Raw genomic sequence first — 21,311 nt, forward strand, 5'->3', positions numbered from 1 at the left:
TCTTCAATTTGTTAATATGGTGTATCACATTGATTAATTTGCATATATTGAAGAATCCCTGTATCCCTGGGATAAATCCCACTTGATCATGGTGTATGACCCTTTTAATGTGTTGTTGGATTCAGTTTGCTAGTATTTTGTTGAGGATTTTTGTATCTATATTCATCAGTGATACTGGCCTGTAATTTTCTTTTTTTGTAGTATCTTTGTCTGGTTTTGGTATCAGGGTGATGGTGGCCTCATAGAATGAGTTTGGGAGTGTTCCTTCCTCTGCAATTTTTTGAAAGAGTTTGAGAAGGATGGGTGTTAGCTCTTCTCTAAATGTTTGAGAGAATTCACCTGTGAAGCCATCTGGTCCTGGACTTTTGTCTGTTGGAAGATTTTTAATCACAGTTTCAATTTCATTGCTTGTGATTGGTCTGTTCATATTTTCTATTTCTTCCTGGTTCAGTCTTGGAAGGTTATACCTTTCTAAGAATTTGTCCATTTCTTCCAGGTTGTCCATTTTATTGGCATAGAGTTGCTTGTAGTAGTCTCTTAGGATGCTTTGCATTTCTGCAGTGTCTGTTGTAACTTCTCCTTTTTCATTTGTAATGTTATTGATTTGAGTCCTCTTCCTCTTTTTCTTGATGAGGCTGGCTAATGGTTTATCAATCTTGTTTATCTTCTCAAAGAACAAGCTTTTAGTTTTATTGATCTTTGCTATTGTTTTCTTTGTTTCTATTTCATTTATTTCTGCTCTGATCTTTATGATTTCTTTCCTTCTGCTAACTTTGGGCTTTGTTTGTTCTTATTTCTCTAGTTCCTTTAGGTGTAAGGTTAGATTGTTTATTTGAGATTTTTCTTGTTTCTTGAGGTAGGCTTATATAGCTATAAACTTCCCTCTTAGAACTGCTTTTGCTGCATCCCATAGGTTTTGGATCGTCATGTTTTCATTGCCATTTGTCTCTAGGTATTTTTTGATTTCCTCTTTGATTTCTTCAGTGATCTCTTGGTTATTTAGTAACATATTGTTTAGCTTCCATGTGTTTGTGATTTTTACGTTTTTTTCCCTGTAATTCATTTCTAATCTCATAGCGTTGTGGTCAGAAAAGATGCTTGATATGATTTCAATTTTCTTCAATTTACTGAGGCTTGATTTGTGACCCAAGATGTGATCTATCCTGGAGAATGTTCCATGTGCACTTGAGAAGAAAGTGTAATCTGCTGTTTTTGGATGGAATGTCCTATAAATATCAATTAAATCTATCTGGTCTATTGTGTCATTTAAAGCTTCTGTTTCCTTATTTATTTTCATTTTGGATGATCTGTCCATTGGTGTAAGTGAGGTATTAAAGTCCCCCACTATTATTGTGTTACTGTCGATTTCCTCTTTTATAGCTGTTAGCAGTTGCCTTATGTATTGAGGTGCTCCTATGTTGGGTGCATATATATTTATAAGTGTTATATCTTCTTCTTGGATTGATCCCTTGATCATTATGTAGTGTCCTTCCTTGTCTCTTGTAACATTCTTTATTTTAAAGTCTATTTTATCTGATATGAGTATAGCTACTCCAGCTTTCTTTTGATTTCCATTTGCATGGAATATCTTTTTCCATCCCCTCATTTTCAGTCTGTTTGTGTCCCTAGGTCTGAAGTGGGTCTCTTGTAGACAGCATATATATGGGTCTTGTTTTTGTATCCATTCAGCAAGCCTGTGTCTTTTGGTTGGAGCATTTAATCCATTCATGTTTAAGGTAATTATCGATATTTATGTTCCTGTGACCATTTTCTTAATTGTTTTGGGTTTGTTTTTGTAGGTCCTTTTCTTCTCTTGTGTTTCCCACTTAGAGAAGTTCCTTTAGCATTTGCTGTAGAGCTGGTTTGGTGGTGGTGAATTCTCTTTGCTTTTGCTTGTCTGTAAAGCTTTTGATTTCTCCATCGAATCTGAGATCCTTGCCAGGTAGGGTAATCTTGGTTGTAGGTTCTTCCCTTTCATCACTTTAAGTATATCATGCCACTCCCTTCTGGCTTGCAGAGTTTCTGCTGAGAAATCAGCTGTTAACCTTATGGGAGTTCCCCTGTATGTTATTTGTCGTTTTTCCCTTGCTGCTTTCAGTAATTTTTCTTTGTCTTTAATTTTTGCCAATTTGATTACTATGTGTCTTGGTGTGTTTCTCCTTGGGTTTATCCTGTATGGGACTCGCGATGCGCACACTACTTTGTGTGTGCCCTCCAAGAGTGGAATCTCTGTTTCCCCCAGTCCTGTCAGAGTCCTGCAGTCAAATCCCGCTAGCCTTCAAAGTCTGATTCTCTAGGAATTCCTCCTCCTGTTGCTGGACACCCCGGTTGGGAAGCCTGACATGGGGCTCAGAACCTTCACTCCAGTGGGTGGACTTCTGTGGTATACGTGTTCTCCAGTTTGTGAGTCACCCACCCAGCAGTTATGGGATTTGATTTTATTGTGATTGCACCCCTCCTACCATCTCACTGTGGCTTCTCCTTTGTCTTTGGATGTGGGTTATCTTTTTTGGTGAGTTTCAGTGTCTTCCTGTCGATGACTGTTCAGCAGTTAGTTGTGATTCTGGTGTTCTTGCAAGAGGGAGTGAGAGCACGTCCTTCTACTCCGCCATCTTGGTTCAGGGCCTCCACTTTACCATTTTAAATGTAACGTAGGGACTTCCCTGGTGGCAAAGTGGTTAAGAATCTGCCTGCCAATGCAGGGGACACAGGTTGGATCCCTGGTCCAGGAAGATCCCACATGCCGCGAAGCAACTAAGCCCCTGTGCCAAAACTACTGAGCCTGTGCTCTAGAGCCCACGAGCCACAACTACTAAGCCCATGCACCACAACTACTGAGCCCGTGCACCTAGAGCCCATACTCTGCAACAAGAGAAGCCACTCCAATGAGAAGCCCGTGCACCACAATGAAGAGTAGACTCCGCTCCCCACAACTAGGGAAAGCCTATGTGCAGCAATGAAGACGCAACGCAGCCAAAAATAAATAAATTAATTTATATAAAAAATATAAATGTAACGTAAGTTGATATTATAAATTGCTCAAAACTATACCCGGCACATAGAAGGTGTTTACTTAATACATCTTTACAAAGATGGCACCACTTTCTTAGAGAATGCCAAAAACATAGAGGAAATGAAGCAAGTGGAGGAAACAAGTAAGTAGGAGGCTCAAATTGCCTCAGAGCCTGAGTACATTTATTTGACTCACGCTCCTCATTTTACAGCCCACGAAGGCTCCCAGGCCAGTCATCACTGTTCCACAGAAGAACGGGGGACACAGGGTACATCATTAAATACACTAACCACCATAAATCACCCCAAGAGTAAAATTACATCATAGTTTAAAGTCCTTACTCCATGAGAAAAATCTGACATTAATTCTGAGTAACTTTTATTCAAAGTTGGTGCACAACTTTTCATAAGCCACGGATATTTCTTGTTCTGTAATATTCTTACCCGTGTTCTCTGCACACTTTAGTTTGGATTGTTTGGATTTTTAAAAATTTATTTGTAAGCACTCTTTGCATACTAAGGAACCTAGCCTTTTGTAATATATTTTCCACATTTTTTTTCAGCTTAGCATTTGTATTTAGACGTTGTTGTGGCATTTTTGCCACACAGGAGTTTTCATGTAGTCAGACTTATTGATCACTTTCTTCTATGACTTCAGAGTTTTGTATCATGATTAAACAGTTCATTCCAATTCCAAGATTATTTTAAAGATTCCACTGCTTTCTCTAACTTTTATGGTTTTGTTACTTTACTGTTAAATCCTTGATCCACTTTGAATTTATTTTCTCTCATTTTTTTCCCTAATTATCCCAAAACCATGTATTGAACTATCCCCTTTTTTGGACTTATTTAAATATCATCTTTATCATATACTAAATATCCCTATGTATTTCACCCTATGTCTTGATTCTGTAGTCTGTTCACTGATTTTCTGTCTAGTTCTCTGACAATGCTGTATTATCACTAAATCACTAAAATATATTTCAATATGTGATGAGATTAGTCCTTCCAATACAATTTTTGCCTGTTTGTTTTTCTAGGTGAATTTTAAGATCATTTTGTAAAAACCTTTTAAAAATGTAACTTTAAATTATCTGAGGTAATTTGCCTGGAAGCTTAGTGAATTCATGATGCAGGTGCACAAAAGTCTTCATTAATTTAGAGCAAACTGACATTTCTACAATACTACTCAGTTTTCCTATTCAAGGAAAAAGTACCTTTTTTGTCCTATCCTAGAACTGTAACATTTATCTATATAGGTCTTGCTCAATTCTTGCTAAATTCATTCCTAGGAATTACAGTATTTCAAATTTTAAAAATGACACACACACCAAAAAAGTCTATTACTCATTTACATTGTTACTTATAAAGAGGGTTTTAACTTCTACTTGATTTTCTAATTGATATAGGTAAAGAATAGTTCTTTTTTTTTTTTTTTTTTGGCTGTGTTGGGTCTTAGTTGCTGCACGCGGGCTTTCTCTAGTTGCGGCGAGCGGGGCCTACTCTTCGTTGCGGTGCGCGGGCTTCTCATTGGGTGGCTTCTCTTGTTGTGGAGCACGGGCTCTAGGCACATGGGCTTCAGTAGTTGTGGCACTCGGGCTCAGTAGTTGTGGCTCACGGGCTCTAGAGCGCAGGCTCAGCAGTTGTGGCGCACGGGCTTAGTTGCTCCGCGGCATGTGGGATCTTCCTGGACCAGAGCTCTAACCCGTGTCCCCTGCATTGACAGGCGGATTCTTAACCACTATGCCACCAGGGAAGCCCAAGAATAGTTCTTGTATATAGGTAAAGAACAGTTCTTCAGTAGATAATCTTGGTTTTCCTAATCCTGCTTGCAATTAAAGAAATTCACATGAAAATGCGGATCGCATCATTCATGCATCAGACTGGCCAAGATGAAAACGTTTACTATCTGCAGTGCTAGCATGTGGAGACAGAGGGGGGCTCAAACACTGCTGGCAGGGTAACCATGTGATTCCAGAGTTCGTGGGTAACTGTATAGCAGCCATGTCTCCTAAGAAGTTTTCAGGTGTCTTGGAGCAGGTGCACAAAAGTCCTCATTTTCCCAGAAAATTAAACACATATGTCAAAAAACAAGACACTTTGATGCTAAAAACAAAGAGACAGAATGACATACATCCAAGCTTCCCGCACTTCTCTCTGTCACATTAACAACCATCACTAAGCTTCTCTAGACGTCTTCAGAGGACGCCTAATGCATCTTGTAGAGCATCAGTCTCAGGTGTGTTCTACAGACCTCCTAGCCCATGATTATTCAGGGCTTGTTAGAAACGAATACCCCTGTGCCCCAGACCTACTGAAGCAGAATGTTTAGTGGGCACATCCCAGAAATAGGCATTTTAGCAACTTCACGACAGCTTCTTATGCTTTCTATAGCTTGAAAACAACTCTTTTAGAAGGTAGACTGTAAAATATTGAGTTTGATATTTCTGCAGTCTATCCAATTCATAATCTGACACTATCAAGTCCAGAGTTTGGAAATCTGTATTAAGATGACTATAGGTAGGACATAATAAAGTATACATTTATCAGGCACCATTTTATAAGTGATAAAAGAATAGCGGCCTCATGAGCTCTAAACAACAGAAAACTTCTGGTGTTTCTGGTGTGTTCTAGCATGTATATGATATTTCTAAAATACCATACCAGCAATAACCAAGCATTTTATATTCTGCCAGACTTCTGGGATATGACAGTTACCATTTCACTGAAAAATGTTTGCCCTGTAATTTTACTCTCTCCTCCAACCACAGCCCCCTTCCAACCAAGGTCAAACTGAAGCAACCAACTAAGCTGGCCATGAGGACGCAGCAAGGCACTGTGAGCAGGAGAGGCTGTTGAATGTCTGCTGGCATTATTTTTTTCAAAACCCTCCCATGTGTTTAAGGCATTCTAGCCAAAAGCAATGGAAATCGTTCACAACATTCCACCAAAGCCCATCAGAGGAAGGCTGCAGGCTGTTTGCAAAGGCTGTTGTGTGTCATGAAGTGGTCTCCGTCTCCCCAGCTCCCTCAAGCAGCCACTGAAATGAATAATCAGGGCTTACTGTGCTCCTACCAGCTCGTATTTTCTCTAAATATCCAAGATATTTGTGTAGCACCCAGAGGAGGCAACCATGTTAGCAATAATTAAAGCAGCAAAATCTCTGTTCAAAATGCCAGTTTTTTCAGACCCTCAGATTGGTTTATCTGCCAGGTGGAACTAAAACTTAAATGAACTTTAAAAAAAAAAGAATTACTACCTTCTCAATAAATATCTGATTGGAAAATAACTCTTTACGATGATCTAAGCGCTTACAGTTAAAGCACTTGGCATGTGTACCCAGGGAAGGATTTCTGTTCCCAGGGGGCCGAGCCTGCTTATTAATGCGTCTGCAAATGCTATTAACCTGGGGCCAAATTCCTGGTGTCAGGTTCAAACAAGCAGTGTCAGGTTCCTGCCACAGACTTACATGGGCTGTTTCTCATGGAAAATGTCAGAATTTGAATCGAATGAGGACTGAGCAGAAAACACAGGTTCCCGATGGGGGCCTGGCCTCTCCTTTGCTTCCAAATACCCCTTCTCCAGACAGAAATGTAGGCTAGTCCCAAGAGGCCAGAGAAACCACTGGAAAAAATCATTAGCTCCAAATTCTCTGAGCAGAATCAAATCAGCTGCCATTTATTTTCTCTCGGTAGATCAGAAATTATTTTCCCTCTTGGATCCTGTTCGTACTTCTTAGGAGAGGAACATAGAACAAACATCAAACATCGGCTCTGGGACAGACTACCTGGGTTTAAAGCTGGGCCCTACACCTTCTCAGCCACAGGACCTGGGCAAGCTCTTCAGTCTCCATGCCTCTGTTTCCTTATTGATAAGATGGGGGAATGATTGTAACTCTCACCGGACTGTGAAGATGCAGTTAAACTACTTATAATAGTATCTGGCACATAGTAAGCATTCAATTCAGGTTGACAATGATGATAATGGTGATGATGGTTAAACTTGTTTTCAATCCACTGCCTAAGTGAACAGTATATAAAGATAAGTAAATATCGTGTCATTTGAAAGTAACCACTGACATAGCTGTATTTCTTCACAGAAGTCACATTTTGAACTCTTAAAGGTCTGGGCAATATGTAAAGTGAAAGGGGGAAAGATTGTTTTATCTTCTAAGAAAATCTCCAGCAACAAAAGCTTATCCCTCTGTTTAATCATACATCAGTTGATAATTTTTTAAAACATCCCTCCCCCGCCCCATAAAGAAGGTTACAATGATCCCTATGGATCTGGATTAAAGTCAGAGTTATCAATATGAACTTATGTTTATCTTAATATAGATACAAATGGATACTTACAGAAATAATTATAGATATGTGTGTATGTATACTCCTGTTAGCATACATACATATATTTCCCAGCTCTGTTCACCCAGAGGGCCTAGACTCAATGACACCCCAGTAGCAACGAGCACACCCAGCCCAGATCTTGGTTTCTAAATACCCTTCTCCAGTAAAAGGAATGAGGGCTGCTTGGAGAAATGGCTGAATCTAGGGTTGTAGCCTAAACCATCCAAGATGGGCCTGGAACATCTTATTGTGTCAGAAAGTAAGGAAGTGCTCAAAACCCAAAATGATGCATACATGTTAAAGGGACACAGGTGCCAAAAGAAAGAGCTCCCAGCGGCCAAAGTGGGAGCAATTTGGGTAACAAATTAAATGATACAATACTGCATTATAACTTAAAGTATAAAATAAATATCCATGAGTCCACACTGATATAAGTAAATGACTGAATAAATAAATTGGGGGTGAGACAAATTTCATCAGCAGAAGAATTACAAATAATTTATGTAGGGACTCCTCCCTTGGGGAGGTTGAGGATAATCCTCACCCCTTGAGTGAGGGCTGGGAACAGGGACTGCCTTCCAAAGAGCATGGTAAGCAAAGCGGGGGAGGGTAACTTTACAGTCACCACCTCAGCCAAGTGATCAAGGTCAATATCATCAGGGATGACAAATCATGTTGATAACATGAACCCTTGCTATGCTTAATTAATAATAAAGTAATGAAGAGCACTTCACCCCTGTGGTCTTCCTCCCCAAAACACAAACCCTCAGTCTAATCATGAGAAACACATCAGGCAAACCCCAATTGAGAGATAGTCTCCAAAATATCTGACTAGTACTAAAAACTGCCAAGGTCATCAAAAACAAAGGAAGTTTGAGAAATTGTCCCAGTCCAAAGGAGCCTAAAGAGACATGGCAACTAGATGTAATATGATATTCTGGGTGGGATCCTATAATAAAAAAGGGATATTAGGGGAAATGTAATGAAATCTGAGTAAAGTATGGACTTCAGTTAGTAATAAAGTATCAATGTAGGTTCCTTAGCTGTGACAAATGTACCACAGTAATTAATGTAAGATGTTAACAATAGGGAAAACTGGATATGGGGTATATGGGAACTCCATACTATCTTTGCAACTTTTCTGTAAATATAAAACTATTCTAAACTAAAGTTTATTTCAATATTTTTTAAATCGGCCATAAAAATAAACACTCTCCAACACACACATGTAGATTTGCGCCCCAACACTCTCCTAATCTCCACCAGACCAGAACTCACACATCCACACCCACACCCTACACTCTCATGAAACCTTCCCTGGGGCCAACAAATATCGGTTACAGAGATTCCAGACCATATCAGAAGTCCAAGACCATTTATCAAGACTCATGATAAAGCTGTGATAATTAAGTCAGTGTAGTATAGGTATGAGGATAGGTAAGTCGGCTTGTGAAACAGAACAGAGAGCCCTAGAAACAGACCTGTGCACCCAGGACACGTGATACATGACTGAGGTGGAATTTCAGTGGGGAGAGAATAGACTTTACAACCAAGAGTGCTGAGACGACTGGATATCCACATAGGAGAAACTAGGCAGCACACATAAAATCAGTGCCAAGTGACTTAAAGACAGACAGGAAAACAAAACTGTAAAGTTTTTAAAAGATAATCAACACAGTGGAATATCTTCATGATCTCGGGGGTACAGAAAGATTTCTTAAATGATTCGCCCTCCCTCGACCATTCCCCCCCAAAAAACATAAAGGAAAAAATTGATAAATTCTCTTAGGTAGGAATTACAGGCTTCTGATGCTGTAAAAATATAAAGAGAGGACTTCCCTGGTGGCGCAGTGGTTAAGAATCCGCCTGCCAATGCAGGGGACACAGGTTCAAGCCCTGGTCCGGGAAGACCCCACATGCCACGGAGCAACTAAGCTCATGCGCCATGGCTACTGAGCCTGCGCTCTAGAGCCCGTGTGCCACAACTACTGAAGCCTGCGCACCTAGATCCCGTGCTCCACAACGAGAGGCCACAGCAAGGAAAAGCCCGCGCACCACAACGAAGAGTAGCCCCCGCTCGCTGCAGTTAGAGAGAGCCCGCGCGCAGCAACGAAGACACAATGCAGCCAAAAATAAATAAATAAATAAATAAAAGTTTAAAAAATATATATAAAGAGTGAAAATACAAGACATAAATTTGAAGAAGATATTTCAACACATACCATCAAATTAGATAGATAGATAGATAGATAGATAGATAGATAGATAGATAGATAGATCCTATGAATAAACAAGATTAAGGTAAATATCCCAAGAGAAAAAGTGGCAAAGACTTGAACAGCCTCTTCACACAAGACGAAACTTGAATGGCCAATAAATAAAAACATGCCAACTTCCCTGGTAACTGGGGAAACGCGAACTGAAATTCTTATCAGATCTCTCTCCATGCGCTGGCATCTTACAGCACTAAGGGCGTTGAGTAGCAGGAAGTCTCCTGCACTACTGGTGTCCTCTTTGGAAAACATTGGCATCACCTAGTAAAACTGAGCTTGTGCCCACCCTGTGACTCAGCAATTAGACTCCTACACACCCGAACCTAGAGGAATGCTAACACGTGGCACTATGAGATATGCAAGAATGTTCAAGAAGCAATGTTCATAATAACAAGGCAGAAATAACGCAAATACCCATCACTTGTAGGATGGATAGATAAGCTGTGTTGCACTCATCAAATAGAACTGTGTACAGGACTCCCCTGGTGGCGCAGTGGTTAGGAATCCACCTGCCAGTGCAGGGGACACAGGTTTGAGCCCTGGTCCGGGAAGATCCCACATGCCGCGGACCAACAAAGCCTGTGTGCCACAACTACTGAGCCTGTGCTCTACAGCCCGAGAGTCACAATTACTGAGCCCGCGTGCCTAGAGCCCGTGCTCCGCAACAAGAGAAGCCACCACAATGAGAAGCCCGTGCACCGCAACGAAGAGTAGCCCCCGCTCGCTGCAACTAGAGAAAGCCCACGCGCAACAATGAAGACCCAACGCAGCCAAAAATAAATAAATAAATTTGTAAATAAAAATTAAAAAATAAATAGTGTATTAAGACTGCCTTTAAGAAAAAAAAAAAACGTGTACAGCCGTGGAAACGGACAAGGTACAGCTAACGTTCGTTGTGATGAAATCTCCCAGGCATGTTGAGGGTAAGAGACAAACCATCATGTAATACACTCAGGGTTATTCCATTTACACAAAGTTCAGAAACAGGCAAACCTAAATCTATTGTTCAGATATGCAAACATGGGTGGCAAAGTACAAAGAAAAAAAAAGTGATGGGTATCACAAAAGTCAGAGCAGCAGTTACTTCTGGGCGGGGAGCAGGGGATGTGATTGAGTAGGTACAGAGCTGTTCATTTTATTCTTTAAAATTCATATTGTTCTTTAAGATACACGTAAATGTTTTATAGATTCTTCATTAAGAATACTTTATAGGGCTTCCCTGGTGGCGCAGTGGTTGAGAATCTGCCTGCTAATGCAGGGGACACGGGTTCGAGCCCTGGTCTGGGAAGATCCCACATGCCGTGGAGCAACTGGGCCCGTGAGCCACAACTGCTGAGCCTGCGCGTCTGGAGCCTGTGCCCTGCAACGGGAGGGGCGTGATAGTGAGAGGCCCCCGCACCACGATGAAGAGTGGCCCCTGCTTGCCGCAACTAGAGAAAGCCCTCGCACAGAAACGAAGACCCAACACAGCTAAAAATAAATAAATAAATAAATAAATAAATAAATAAATAAATAAATAAATAAATAGAGTAGCTATTAATGTAAAAAAAAAAAAAAAAAGAATACTTCATAACTGAAGCAGAGAGCAATTCCAGATCCCTCTCTGGGGAGGTCCGTCTTCAGTTCCTTCCCCCCCACTTGGATAAAAGCAGTAGATGCAGGCTCAGCCGCTGCACAGCATCAGAAGGAGGTAGACACACGGGACGGCGCATCTCAGGGCACAAAACGCACATTTTAACAGCGCAGACTCTACTCTGCTTCCTCATCTCATGTAAGGAAAATGCTGGATGTGTTATTCATTCATTCATTCATTTACTTGTTTGTTTGTTTGTTTATGCTGCGTCGCGTGGCTTGTGGGATCTTAGTTCCCCGACCAGGAATTGAACCCAGGGCCCCGGCAGTGGAAGCTCGGAGTCCTAACCACTGGACCGCCAGGGAAGTCCCTGAGTGTGTTTTAATACTTGCCATGATATCTCCACACCTTGCACAGTAGTGGCTTTTGATGTTCGTTGGCTGTTTTGCTTTTTAGTACTTGGAATAAATTGGATTTTTATCATCCAACATCTCAAGTTCTGTTATTTGGTTTGTATAATTTTAAGCAAACTCTTATACCCATTTTTGGCCCACTGTCAAGACTGGAATGAGTTTTGGAGTCACATGTAAGAAGTGAAAGCAATTCATGTATTCTTAGTAAAAAAATATTTATTTCCAAATATATTTTTCATCTACTGAAGACCTCAACTTTCTCCCCAGAACTTGAAACCACTGGTGCCTGATGATTTCTGACTGGGTTGGCGTGTGTTTCAGGAAGCTGCACGGGGGGCACTGAACCTGCAATGTCCAGCTCTCACCCTGGTTTCCAGCTCTAGATGACACAGGAAATTGCAAGAAGCCTTACTTGCTCAAGAATCCAGAGAGGCTCCCACGACTACCCGTGGTGCTGGCAGATAGGTTCCATCGCTTTAGCTGGTGGTGACTACATGAAGCTCTGTGTTAAGAAGAAGCCTGAGACCACAGAGGCTCAGGAGAAGACAGAGCCATGACTGATGGGCGATGGAGCCCGGGGCTCAGAGACAGAAGTAGGAGGCAGGACCTCAGGGGTTTGTCATCCTGGCCCTGCACATTGAGCCCAGACACTCTGCATACTTTTAAGCCACTCACCACCCACCCATCTTCTCCCCATTCCCGAAGGCAGACGATCAGGTAGATACCCTTGATGTCCCCCCCACCCCCCCATGACACCTGTCAAAGGCCCTCCCACGCCCATGCCTTTGCCCATGATCTTCCCTTCCTGGAATTTCCTCCTACCCGACTCATCCTTAACAGCCCAGCTTGTGACACATTTTATCCATGAGCCTTTCCAAATCACCGTCTGCGACTACAGACTTTCCCTTTCCTGAATCCCTTTGTCCTTCCTGCACCTTAACTTTGGAACTTTATTAAACATAGTCTTGTACTACTCATTAGATATTTTCCTCCCCCTGTATATCCCTCTTGGCTCCCCACATAGAAATAAATAGCTCTAAGAAAATATTTTCTTCTCTCTTCTTGTACTTCCCATAGTACTTTGGTCCACACAGAACTACCAAAAGTTATTTGCTAATCGAATAACTGAAAACTGGTAGAATAAACCGCCTTCCTCGTCCCCCAGCCTAGTTTCACTTCTACCCCAGCTGCTCTGTTCTTGGAAGACGACCTCTACTCCAGGAGAAAAGTCTTGACTCATCAGCAGCAGCCCAACCAATCTCTCACAATGTTTCTCTTGGAGACACCAGAAGTGTTGCTGTAAGATCTCAGAGACCCTGATTCCATTCCTCAGGATTCCATCCCTGATCATCTCCTGGGTTGTATTTAGAGGGGGAAGGGAGGAACCTTGGGCATCCCCAGGTCATCACCCACCACCTCTCCAAGCCCCAGACTCCACCACTACTTTCGGTGGGTAACTTCCATCTGCTACCATGGGCAAGATAAAATAAATCAGGCCTCAAGGGCTCTCTCCTATCAGCACTTCTACACCATCACTCCTTCACCCTTTCTGATTTGTTCACAGCCCTAAGGATGTCAGGAGACCCCTGAGCTTGAACCCATTAGAGGAAGGCCAATGTCTAAGTGATCAAGAAAGGCAGGAAGAGTTCCTAATCTGGAGAGGTCACAGGGGGTTTTGTGTACAGAGTCAAGAGTCCAAAATCAGGAAAAGAAAATCAAGGAAACAGAACTGGAGCCTGCTATGAGGTAGGGGTGGGGTGGGGGTAATTTCTCCAATAAATTACTTATTATGATGGCTACAGATCAAGGCTGCTTGAAAGGCTGATGGGGAAAAGTGAAGGGGGGATTCTGGCTGAAGTGTCAGGGGTGGGATAGGGAATCCTCTTCTTCCTCTAACCTCAACACCTGGAGGACCCTTCCCCCCATCACTGATTAAAGCAGATGGTTCCTGAAATACCTGCAGTGCATCACATGAAAGCACCCAAGCAAGGTGATCCTAATTCCTGGCCCAAGCCAAGGCAACCAAGTACAGGCTGGATCTGGGGGAGTCCCAGCATCCAGGAGGGGGCTGGGTGCAAGATGCTGGTCCAGCGGCATCTGATATCAATCAGATGGAGGCAAACCAACCTACAATCGCATCTTTTCTCCTGACGACTGTCATCGTGAGATGCAAAAAAGGGGGCAGAGAACTGGAGCTGCTTCTGAAGGGGACAAGATGGTGGGTCAGTGGTGCTTCTTCCATATCCTGAATGATGCTGGACCACTGTTTCCAGCCTCAGTGAGCCCCGAAGGGCAGCAGGGAGGCCCAGGCAGGTGTGGCCTGCAGTCAGAAGCCCAGCCAGGTTCCAGGACCCCGTCCCTCTTCCCTCGCATCAACTCCTATCACCTAAGGCAATGCTTTTGCGAGTATGGCCCTTGGACCACTTGTAAAAGAACTGCTTTACAAAATGCATCTGTCCCCAGCCTGCTCCTGCCCTATTGAATCAGAATCTACGGAACTGAATCCTGGAATCTGAATTTTAACACGTGTGCTAAGCAATTCTTATGTTCATGGAACTTTTAAAACTCCTAAAGCGAGGTGATCTATTTCTTTTTTTTCTTTTCAAGACTTGTTTGCCCAAAATTTCCCACCAGGCCCAGGACAAGGCTGTGCAGTCTCTGGCAGGCTCTCCAGACTTTCTGAGAAGAAGGTTTCTCTTCTCTCTAGACCCCAGGCCAAATGTGCCCTCATCAGAGCCACCTGCAATTAGCCCGAGGCCTCGTGTTACTAGTTCAGAAGCCTGGGACCCGCCCTGCTCAGCACATGTCAGCAAATGGTCACTGTCCGGGCTCCAAGCCGGCTGTGCTCCTCCAGCCCGGCCACCTCAGGCCCTGCACAGTCAGTTCAGCGCAGGCGCTCTGATTTTCTTTCAACTATGTATATTCCTAAAATGTCCCCAATTTGCAACGCCCCCTCCCAGCATCAGCAGATGGTAAGGAGAAGGGAGGTGCCCCATCGCCTAGGCCCCATCAGGAGTCACACACACTTCTCCCCAAGGCCCGTCCTCACTGGGGAGGGAGGGGGCAGGAAAGCAGGGAAGGGACGTCCCGGAGCACCTGCCGTGCGCAAGCTGGGGACAGTCTTCTCACGCACAGCGTCACCAGCTCCGGTTTGCTTCCTCGCCTGCATTCAGAGAGACCACACATCACTCCAACTCCACAATAATCTGAGCCCGAGGAGATTCTGTCTAGAATTCTTCAAGATATTCAGGAAAATCTCTCACAAAGATCAGGAGCCTTAAAAAAAAAAATCCAAACTGGAAGTCCTGAGTTCCTCTGACCAGATGCCCGTGAGGGCCTTTCACGCTGGGGTGTGGTCAGACCCTTCTACCCTCTTCTGGAATATTGGTGGATGTGAAACCCACTGACCCCATGATCGGCATCTCCCCTGCGAAGCACTTCTGCACACAAACGCCTCCAGCGGGCTGAGTCAAGTTCAGGGAGTTAATCCCATTTCAAGTCCAGGCACTTTCAAAATACTCCAGGCCTAGCTCTGCTCAAGGATTTACAAGCTTACACAACCAAAGTCTGCTAGGTGAGCCCGGCTCCCGCTACACACACACACACACATGCGCACACACACACACATGCGCGCACGCACACATACACACCAAATCTACATACTCTTCTTCTCCAACCCCCAGTGAAAAAGAAACTATAGTCTTGTGGCAATTACAGACGAGCAAAGTATTTTAGATTAGAGTAAAAGAAGGTCAAGCTCTAAATAAGGTCTGGGGTGTAGAGACTTGGCTAACTCCCCAGAAAAATCGTACCGGCAGGCGGAATCTGGAGCAGCTGGATTGGTTGGCCGAGAACGCAATTCCACTGCCATGGAAAGGAGTCAACAGCAGGTGCCGTCAGGCTCGCAGGCCTATCATTTACCAGACTATTTCTGTCTAGCGGGAGAAAGTTTATCCTCTGGGCAAGGACCAATCCACCAGGCTTCCCCTTCCCCGCTTTCCTAAATGGGAATTTTTAATATAGTTCCCGTTTTTCTTCTGTACAGTGGGTGTGGCGGGGGAGTGGTTAAATTCATCCTTTGGCTCAGTGTGTTTACAAAACTTTAGTTAATCATATATAATATACATAATATGCATGTATATGTGCACATATACATGTCCACACACACACACCACTGCCTAATATTTACTTATTATTTTTATCTAAATCCAACTTTGTTAACTGAAATTTGTACTGGGGTAGCTGTGGATTCACACACAGTTACAGAAATAATACTGAGAGACTCCTTGTACGCTTTGCCCTGTTTCCCCAAGTGGCACCGTTCTGCAAAACTGTAACATCACACCCAGGATACTGACACCAATACACTCCATCTTGTTCAGATTCCCCTGGTTTTACTGGTGCTTGTGTGTGTGTATTATCACTCGTGTAGGTTCGTGTCCTCCCCACAGAGAGGTGGACGTTTCCGGCATGACAAGGATGCCTCATGCTGCCCTTTTATGTCCATGCTGTCCTTCCTCCCCATCCTCCGCCCACCTCACCCTGACCATAACCACCAATCTCCCTCTAATTCTAAACTGCTTTCATTCCCCAAAGTTATATAAGTGGAATCATACACCATGAAACCCTTGGTACTGGCTTTATTCACTCAGCATATTTCCTTGGAGGTTCGTCCAGGTTGCTTGTACCCGTTTTGTTCCTTTTCACTGCTGAGTAGTATTCCACAGTGTGACGCACCCTGGTGTGCCCACTGAAGGACATCTGGACTGATTCCATCACAAATAAGGTTTCCGTGGGGACTTCCCTGGTGGCACAGTGGTTATGAATCTGCCTTCCAATGCAGGGGACGTGGGTTTGATCCCTAGTCAGGGAACTAGATCCCACATGCATGCTGCAACTAAGAGTTCGCATGCCGCAACTAAGGAGCACACATGCCTCAACTAAGACCCAGTGCAATCAAAAGTAAATAAATAATTAATTAATTTTTAAAGAAGTTTCCATTAACTTTCATGTGCAGGTTTTCTGTGAACATAAGTTTTCATTTCTCTGGGATAAATGCCCAAGAGTGTGATTGCTGGGCATATGGTAATTTCATATTTAGTTTTTAAAGAAATCGCCAAACTGTTTTCCAGAGTTTTACACTCACATCAGCAATGTACGAAGGATCCAGTTCCTCCCCACCCTCACCCGCACTAGTTGTTAGCCCTCTTTCTTATTTTAGCCATTCTGATGGCCTGATTATGACATTCAACAACTTTTCAGGGCTTTGCTCAACATCTTGATATTCTCTTGGGTGAAATGTCTGCTCATCTCTTTTGCCCATTTTAAAATCAGACTTTGTTAACCATTAAGTCTTCAGAGTTCTTTATGTAGCCTACATGCTAGTCCTTTGTCAGATGTTTGGTTTGCAAATATTTGCTCCCAGTCTGTACGTTGTCTTTCATCCTCTTCACATGGGCTTTCTCAGAGCAAATGTTTTTAATTTTGAAGAGGTCCAATTGATCCATTTTTCCTTAGATACACTGGGCTTTTGTTATCAAGTCTAAGAACTCTTTGCCTAACCCCAGATTCTCAAGATTTTCTCTTACATTTTTTTCTAAAAGTTTCTAAGAGTTTTACATTTTACATTAAAGTCTATGATTCATTTTAGAGTAATTTTTATATAAGGTGTGAGGCTAGGGTTGAAGTTCTTTTTTTCCCTCTTTTTTAAAGTTTGGCAGTTCCTCAAATTATGAAATACAGAGTTACCAAATGACCCCAAAATTTTACTCCTACGTATACACCCAGGAGAAATGAAAACATATGTCCATATAAAATTTGTACATGATTATTCACAGCAGCACCTTTCATAATAGCCAAAAGGTGGAAACAACTCGAATTTCAACTGGTGAATGAAAAAATAAAATGTGGTATATCCACACAATAGAATAACAGTCAGCCATGAAAATGAATGAGGTAACTGATACAAACTTCAACATGGATGGACCTTGGAAGTATGCTGAGTGAAAGAAGCCAGGCACAGAAGACCACATTTGTATGATTTCATTTATACAAAATGTCCACAAAAGGCAAATTAATAAAGACAGAAAGGTAGATTAGTGGTTGCTAGGGGCGGGAAGGAGGTGGAAATTGGAAGTGGCTGTAAATGAGCATGATGCTTGTTTGTAGAGTGGAGATGTTCTAAAATGAGATGTGAGGCTGACTAGACAACTCTATACATACACAAAATTCATTGAACTACATACTTAAAACATGGGTCTTATGGTTTGTCAATTATCTCAATAAAATATATTAAATGCTTAAAAATTTTAAATTTACTAGCATCAAACTGGGTTTTCTTGTTGAGTTAATCAGAGGTTTGAAGGAGAATTGCAAAGGGAGTTATGTCCTTGATTCAATAACAAGGAGAATTTAAGAGAAAAATCTGGGCTTCCCTGGTGGCGCAGTGGTTGAGAATCTGCCTGCCAATGCAGGGGACACGGGTTCGAGTCCTGGTTTGGGAAGGTCCCACATGCCGAGGAGCAACTAGGCCCGTGAGCCACAACTACTGAGCCTGCGCGTCTGGAGCCTGTGCTCCGCAACAAGAGAGGCCGCGACAGTGAGAGGCCTGCGCACCGCGATGAAGAGTGGCCCCCGCTTGCCACAACTAGAGAAAGCCCTCTCACAGAAACGAAGACCCAACACAGCCAAAAAAAAAAAAATATATATATATATATATATATTAATTAATTAATTTTTTTTAAAAAAGAGAAAAATCTAAGAGAGTTTTGTGTCTAACAAGAGATCCACATTCCACCCTTTAAACCACAACTACGGGAGCTGGAGAAGCCACATTCAGACCCACTGAGGCCAAACCAGGGGGGACCCCATGATGTCACACTGGAAGCTGGAAGCAGCGCTGGATCGGCTCCCTTTGGGGATGGAGTGGCTGTGAGTGCATTTACGAATGGAAGTGAGACGGAAGGATTATGTGAATAGGAGGTTGTGAAAACTGTATAGATAAGCAGACAAAGCAGAACGTCTGCTGAGGAGAATGCAAAACAGTGAATTCCACCCTAAGAAACAGTGTGACTTCGGTGCCAGCGGCCAAACCAACATGTCACAGACATCAGGCTGGACTTTTCCAGGAACTGCCCCTCTTCAAAACTACCCACCCTCCCATTCTTGTGATTATGGTGGGAGAAATCATCTGTCCCACCCACATCCCCTCCCTTGGCCACAAATGGTTTCTCATGACGTGGGGCAATCCTTTTATGGCAATGTAGAAACAAAGAGAGCGCCAGGCCAGGATCTTTCTAGAAACCAAAGCTGGAACATATCAAATACCAGAGCTAAAGGCACCCCTGTTTTTTTTATCATGTGGATCCCAGTACCTTCCAATAAATTCCCCTTTTTCCTGAAATTAATTTCAATTGAGTTTCAATTCCCTACAGTCAAGAGTGCTAACTAATTCCATTCACGTTTAAATCGTTTTCTGCTTAAATTGTCATCCATTAGTTCTCCCAGGACACACAAGGCTTAGTTTACTGAAAGTCGCACCTTTACCACAGTTCGATGGTGTCAGATGAGAGCAAAGGCTTTCTCTCAGCAGAGGCTGCCTCCACCCACCCACCCCACCTCCTTCCCATGACAAAAGTTAAACCATTCATCTGGGAATTCTAGACAAGCAGGTTGTTTCAGGATTACAGTGCAGAAGGCAGAGATCTGAACTAAGTCTGGGGAGTTTAAAGATTTGTCCAGCCCCCAGAAAAACAAACAAGTAAGTGGTGGTTATGGCTGTTATTATAAACCAACCTGATGCAATGTGATATAAAGCTTCTGAAATCCCAAAGAAACAGAGCAATTTGGCAAAGGCCATCTTAAGGGCTTTTGCAAGATCTATTCCTGTTGTTCATTACACTTTGGTTTAATCATATTTGGATTAGCAAAACCTGAAGCATGTGTCATTGTCTTTACGAAAATCAACTACTCGAATTGCTGAGAATTAAATTAACCAGGGGATGGAGACAACACAAATTCACTGTTTTCTTTTTTATTTCAGTTTTATGTAGTAAAAATAGTTAGCTTATCAGGCTAGATAAAGCTATCATCACAGCTCTTGTCTATGCAGACTGGGTCCCTACGAACCTCTCTCCTGGCAGAGGAAGTTCAACATCCAGTGTCTCTGGGGGAAGCCAAAATGTTCACATATGATGCATCAAATTCAGATCTTAGAACAAAACAGTGAGATTATATAGACCTGGCTACAACCTTAAGTTAAAGTCTAGAACTAAAACAAACAGGGAAGCTGTGGAAAATGTGAAGAATTCTAACCCTCCTCACCATATGAAAATGTTACTAAAATGGTAATAGTAGTAATAATGACAAAAACAACAAAAAAGGTAACAATAAACAATAATAAGGGAATTCCCTGGCGGTCCAGAGGTTAGGACTCCAAGCTTCTACTGCAGGGGGCACGGGTTCGATCCCTGGTTGGGGAACTAAGATCTTGCAAGCCGTGCGACGTGGCCAAGTAAATAAATGAATTAATTAATTAAAAAAATATATTAAAACCATTTAGCCCAAAGACATCTAGAGTCAGGGGTGTAACTGTACTCTGTACAGGAAATTTGATTTAAATATTCATGAGTGGGTGCTCCCTCAAATGTGCATCTCCCTATTATTTTTCCCTCAATTCTACTCTGGTTGAATAAATACCACCTTGATCACCACAACTGAATGACATCGATTAAATTATGACACTGAGAACAGACTTAACCACACAGTTGTGACAGCCTTTTACGCACAGACATTCGGGGTGGAGGACTTGAACTGCATAGACATTTTTTAAATGCATCTTACCTAATATCTGAGAGGTCGCACTTGTTTCCAGCGATAGCCATCACAATGTTTTCTGGACCATGTTCTTTCAGTTCTTTCACCCATTTCTTCAAGGTATGAAATGAATCCTAAACCAAAAGTGTAAATCAATCTTGGGAAAGACCCATCAGTGTAATATTTGAACCATGTAGAAATACAAACCCAATATAATTTAATGAAGAAAAATATCTTCAGGGGGCACACGAAGGTTAACATAGTACCCCAATCTTGGCACAAAATTTAATATTAGCTAAGTTATACTTACAGAGCCTGTAAAAAGTTGCCCTTCTAAAATGGAAACTTGAAGTTAAGATAATCATATTAGTAATTTTCTTTTATAAATAACATTAATTTTAAATTATAGCCTTACCTCAACTTGAGTAAGACAAAGCTATAGGACTGAACCAATGTTCATGCTTAATCAGAAAAGAAAAAATACACACACACATACACACACACGCGCGCGCGTGCATAAACGCACGCTTTAGAGTCCTATTTTCCAAACTGCTCTTCCCTCACAATGACCTCCAGGAAACAGTCAAGGTAGCCACTCCATTTAGGAAGCAGTGGTCAGGAACTCATGGATGGTCACAGCATCGAATTAGTTAAAGCAGTTAACTAAGTTCCGTTAAGCAGGTCCTGAACGCTGAGTTCCAGGAGTGGGGGAAATGCCAGCAGACCACTGCCGTTATTCATTGATGGGTATCCTGGGTCCTCAAAATGATAATGAAAAATACATTCATCCCATCTGCACGCAGACACACTATACACACACAAACATCATCCTTGGCGTTTCAAGGTGTATGATTGAAACACTAATAGGAAATAAGTATCT

The 21,311-nt window shown here is 42.4% G+C and overlaps 1 protein-coding gene across 1 annotated transcript in view; it reads right to left on the minus strand.

The window, feature by feature from the left end:
• RAB31 (RAB31, member RAS oncogene family) overlaps positions 1–21,311 on the minus strand; it is a 110,091-nt gene that overhangs the window by 25,149 nt on the left and 63,631 nt on the right. The window contains exon 5 of the mRNA XM_059894658.1: positions 20,459–20,565. Coding sequence (XP_059750641.1) covers positions 20,459–20,565 — 107 coding nt within the window. The remainder of the gene's footprint in view (positions 1–20,458; positions 20,566–21,311) is intronic.

The sequence above is a fragment of the Balaenoptera ricei genome, chromosome 14 (assembly GCF_028023285.1).
Source record: "Balaenoptera ricei isolate mBalRic1 chromosome 14, mBalRic1.hap2, whole genome shotgun sequence".
Lineage (NCBI taxonomy): Eukaryota > Metazoa > Chordata > Mammalia > Artiodactyla > Balaenopteridae > Balaenoptera > Balaenoptera ricei.